General features: G+C 35.7%; 1 protein-coding gene across 4 annotated transcripts; it reads right to left on the bottom strand.

Moving 5' to 3' along the window:
- Positions 1-889: 889 nt before the first annotated feature.
- Positions 890-4,256, bottom strand: LOC105274217 (4-coumarate--CoA ligase 1). 4 transcript variants are annotated; one of them, XM_011317137.1, is made up of 7 exons: positions 4,143-4,256; positions 3,447-3,562; positions 3,141-3,348; positions 2,737-3,070; positions 2,259-2,553; positions 1,466-2,015; positions 890-1,393 (listed from the first exon to the last, which is right to left on the bottom strand). In XM_011317137.1, exons 2-7 carry the CDS (start codon positions 3,558-3,560, stop codon positions 1,275-1,277), a joined length of 1,620 nt encoding a protein of 539 aa, XP_011315439.1. In that variant the 5' UTR covers positions 3,561-3,562; positions 4,143-4,256; the 3' UTR covers positions 890-1,274. The 4 variants fall into 4 exon arrangements, with proteins under 4 accessions (XP_011315439.1, XP_011315440.1, XP_011315441.1 ...); XM_011317138.1 differs by lacking the exon at positions 4,143-4,256 and adding an exon at positions 3,983-4,117; XM_011317139.1 differs by lacking the exon at positions 4,143-4,256 and adding an exon at positions 4,003-4,117.
- Positions 4,257-4,847: the final 591 nt, after the last annotated feature.

Here is a 4,847-nt window from a genome sequence, read left to right as displayed (position 1 = left end):
AATGAAAAATTGTGAAAATTTAAAGTGCAATTTTACAACTGGACGTTGATTTTTATTTAAACATATAAAATAAATATATTTTTGTATATACTCTTAAAACGAAAACTCTGTTACACTTTTTGGCAATATCACTGAATCGGAAAACTCAAAGAATTGAAAAATATCAACTAAAAATATTAATTCCATTGCTTTATATAAAAAATTCACGTGAGTTAAAAATTTATTGTGAACAATTGAACTATCTTGGAATCTCTTTTGACGTGTCGAGTTGATGGAGTTGCAGCTCCTAGTATCGTGTCGATAAATGAATTGAAAAGCGTGGATACCACCGCGGGGAATCGGTCTTTCACGGTTTTTAACATTTAAATAATTCACTGTTCTGACAATTTGATTTGTCAAGCTAGTGAGTGCTGATCGTACGTACGTCCCTCGGCCAATTGCGTTACTCATTCAGAGGTGTTAAGGGGTGGCCAGAGGGTGGAGAGCCAGAGAGAGGGACAGAGAGGGAGAGAGAGAAATGGGGTGAAATGTCAGTCTAGGGATGGCCATTCAAACCCCATTGAATTTAAATTTCTCCGATACTGGACGCTCAATGTTACTCCCTCACTCCCTCTCGTATAATTCGCTTGATCCGGTACCAACCGGAGAACCAGTCGCTATTTTCACATTCTCCAATACCCCAATCATCAAGATAATACCGTCAATGTTTGAATGATGCTGGGGGATACTATTGTCTCTATCGGGTTAACATTTCCCGAATTTATTGATTCATCTGATTACTCACGGACGTAGATAGAGAGAATTGAAAGTGCAATTATTGACTAGTCGTTTTTATGAGAGTCACATTACATTCGATTTACACGAGAAAAATCACGAATTTTCAAATTTTTATAACAATTTATTAAGATTTGTCATTCATTTACAATTTGAGAATCTATTTTTATTTGCTTCTACTGGAGTTTTGTTCAGTTTTATAAAATGGTTTAACTGAAATTGCGATCTGGGCTTGAATTTTCAATTGCGAAATTTTATTTAAATTCTAAAACATCGCAATAAACTTATCGCCGTGATGAAAATTATTCAACGCCGAAGATTTTTCCTCAAAACTTATACCAAAATTCATGAGCCGTAGAAGTTCGTTTAACATTCAGCGATAAAAAATGGAACTCTCGTCATGATCCAATTGCAAATAAATCAAATAATTTCCTAAGATTCCATCAATTCCAAAAAATTTCACTGTAGTTCTAGATGTTAAAAATAAAAGAATTCAATTTTCACAGTTTAGCGAGCAATAGCAAGAGTTCCCGACGCAGAATCTTGGCATTGGAGTTTCTCGGAATAGCATCGATGAACCTGACACCACCGCGAAGATGCTTCGGTGATGACAATCGCTCTGCAGATGATAAATAAAATTTAGTTGATACCCTAAATAAAAAAAGACAAAGCCTCACGATTGAGTATTTACCACTAACGAATTTGCAGAGTTCCTCAGCGGTGACATCGGATCCCGTCGTTTTAACAACAAATGCCAAAGGTACCTCACCAGCAATATCATCAGGCTTCCCAACGACAGCAACATCTACCACCTCACTGTGCGCCCCAAGAAGATGTTCAATTTCAGCTGGTGCTACTTGGAATCCTTTATACTTGATGAGTTCCTTCAATCGCCCCGAAATAAAGAGATCACCATCATTATCGTAGAAAGCAAGATCGCCGGTGTGAAGCCAACCATTGGAATCTATAACTTCAGCTGTTGCTTGAGGATTTCCCTTGTATCCTAGCATTACGTGATCACCCTTGCAACACAGTTCACCTGTTTCGTTGGGACCGAGAGACTTTCCGGTCTCTCTATCAACGATTTTTAGTTCAAGGGCAGTTTGAACAGGTCCAACAGACAATTTCTTCTTCGACCCGATATTGCATATGTGTGTTACAATTGACAACTCCGTCATTCCGTAACCATTTCTCAGTATTAGATTTTTGTTCTTCAGTCGATCTTCAACAAGCCCGATTAGCTAAAATCATAGAATTATTAACACCTGTTCTTCGAGTGTCACTACGTTCCGGCCAATCAATCGATCAATGAATTAATCCATTAATCACTCGGTGCGTTAATTAGTTATTCAGTCCGTTAGTTAATTAGTCGTCCCTGTCAGTCAGTTCATTGATTTGGCAATCGGTAAGTTAGTCAGTTGAGCAATCAGTTATTACTGATTTGATTAATCAATGATACATAGTCTTGTGATAAGTTAACCGACCTGATGGGAAGAAGGGGCTGATCCGAACATAATCTGCCTCAAAGACCTGAAGTCGTAGTTGCTGACGATAGGGTTCTTTGCCAAGAATCCTAAGAGGGCGGGCACTATTGGTAGAATCGTCACTCGATACTTCTGAATTGACTCGCAGAATAATTTTGGGTCAAATGACTTCATCATGATTGTTGTTGCATTACTGTGGATTACGCTGAGCATTATGAGGAAGCCAAAGCCGTGGTGCAGAGGAATCACCGTTAAGATTACGGATGCATTACTAAAATCTTCGAACTGAAAATTTCTGAAAGATAATTCTGTATTTTAATTGTATTCTCAACGATTTAATCTTGTCGCGGATTTCGGATCACGAAGCGGATTGTTTATTATTTTGTTAATCATGAACAATCTAGTTTTCAAAATTTCTTCTCACAAATGGCGGTGGACTCGAAAGGAAGGGATGACATTGTAATTGATAGGATCTTACTTGGCCATAAAAACACTGGCCAGCATATTTTTATGCGAGAGCATAACACCTTTTGGCAGTCCAGTGGTGCCACTGGACTGAAGAATAATTGCTTCCTTCCTAAATGGCTCACTCACTGCTGTTGCTTGATAGCCGAGAGGATCTGGCCACTGTCTCCTCTGGGAGATGATTCCACCGAGTGTTAAGATATCCGTTATTGGATTTTCGTCGTCCAGCTGTATGAGCTCAATCTTCCAAGACTGTTTTTGCGCAGCACGATGGACTACCTCATACGTTATTCGTGATACGAAAATTATACGTGGTTTTACGATGTTCAAACTATGAAGAAGCTCCACTAGAATCATCGCAATATCATTTTGTAAAAGAGTTTGGAGTTGAATATTTTTCAGATACTCATGACGTACTTTCGGTGTAGCTCGGATTAAATGGAGCCAGAGGGTTACCAAGAAACATCGCCGCACAAGCTACGACAAACCAATTTAACTGGGTCTCACTTGATATCGATACTATATCATCGGAATTCAATCCCCAGTCCTGCAGACCAACTGCAAGTCTAATACTTTTTTCTAATAACTCATATCTTGTCATTGTTTTTCCTGTGTAGGCATCAACCTGATGGGATTTTTTTTCATTTCAATCATCAAATTTTAGTGAATGATAATAATTGAAAGAATAATCGTTCCACAATGATTCTACATTGAGTTACTTACCTGGAAAACTTGGTGTGCTCTCTTCTGGAGATTCTCCAGAATTGATTGACCGATCGTGATTTTTGGGAATTCTATTCTACCCGGGAACCGTAAGATCTTTTCAGTTTCCGCCATTGCTGTTCAAATTGACATAATTGACAATAAATCTTGAACTTCAACTCGAATTTTAATAATTAGAATTTTTATAATTACTTGGGCATAAATCATGAATCATTCAAAGATTAATTTGTATTAATATTTGATTTTTGTTTATCTCTTTTTCTGAGTAAATAATAAATTATTGTTTTTTCAATGAAATTAATACGAAAAACGTTTTGTAAAAGGGGAATATATTATATATTCTATATATTATTATATTATATATATTAGTCCACTGATTTCGTTCGAATTTTCTCAGTTTAGAAATAAATTAACTTGAGTATAAATTGAAGTACTCATTAATTTGTTGAATACCACAATAAAAAATTATGTTTCTAAGATCACAAAAAACATGTCTAGGACTTTTTAAAAATTATTTAGAAATTGGAAAAATGTACAGAATTGCCTCAATATTCACATCCAAAATCCACACAGTTCACTTTTTCGATTTTCAACAACCGATTTTTTCTTAAAATCGGTATAGTTCTTTTAATTCCCTATCTCACTTAATTGCGTTCTTGACTGCATTACAATGTATAAATTTGACATTGATGATACCTTTTTTTTATTTCACAAGTGCAATCTGTCGATTCAAATATGAATCTTTGCATTAATTAATCTCAGACAGATTGATAACACTCGACAACTCACTGCTGCGCTTGACGCCGAACTGAAAAATTGATATGCCTTTGAGTTGATAAGCACAAACATTCCGTGAGGTCCAAAGTCTTGCCATTTCAAGATTCGGCTTTACTATCAAGTCACCGTCCAAGTCATAAAAATTATTTACATTTAAAATGGACATTAGCCTTCTTTCCTCCAAATTTTAACTTGTCCAATCGTTAATAAATTGGTATTATAATTTCTCATCGCCATATACTATATAGTAACTTTTATTTGTAGTTTTTTATGTTGTGCTATAATATTATTTTCTTTTTCGCGTTTTTATTTTCATCGAGACTATAACTTACTGCCGATATCTTTTTACTTGTCTACTTTTTTTTGGCGATAAGTGCTTAAGTAATTGTTAATCATTTTTTGGAAAAGTTGAGAATCTCTTGGACTCAAAAAGGCGCGCTTCGTTTGAAAATCTTTCTGCTCTTGTATCGAGATATAATATTTTCGACGTAATAACGAATTCCGGCCAGGTCAATTGATCAATTTATCACCGAGTTATGTACACTTCAAATCCTCGAATAATTACATTTTTTTAATGGACAACTACGGTTATTGTTGACAATAAATTATCAATTTTATTTCGAA

Source organism: Fopius arisanus, unplaced genomic scaffold (genome assembly GCF_000806365.1).
Source record: "Fopius arisanus strain USDA-PBARC FA_bdor unplaced genomic scaffold, ASM80636v1 scaffold00010, whole genome shotgun sequence".
Taxonomy (NCBI): domain Eukaryota; kingdom Metazoa; phylum Arthropoda; class Insecta; order Hymenoptera; family Braconidae; genus Fopius; species Fopius arisanus.
The sequence above is the reverse complement of the archived record's forward strand: the minus strand, read 5'-3'. Positions and strand labels throughout refer to the sequence as shown.

Excerpts from the sequence above, each read along its gene's own strand:
- LOC105274217 (XM_011317136.1), bottom strand. The coding sequence starts at position 3,660 with ATGATTCATGATTTATGCCCAA. Across the intron at positions 2,554-2,736 it reads GCCAGTGTTTTTATGGCCAA|AAATTTTCAGTTCGAAGATT; the intron begins GTAAGATCCTAT and ends ATTATCTTTCAG. Across the intron at positions 2,016-2,258 it reads CAGCCCCTTCTTCCCATCAG|CTAATCGGGCTTGTTGAAGA; the intron begins GTCGGTTAACTT and ends CTATGATTTTAG.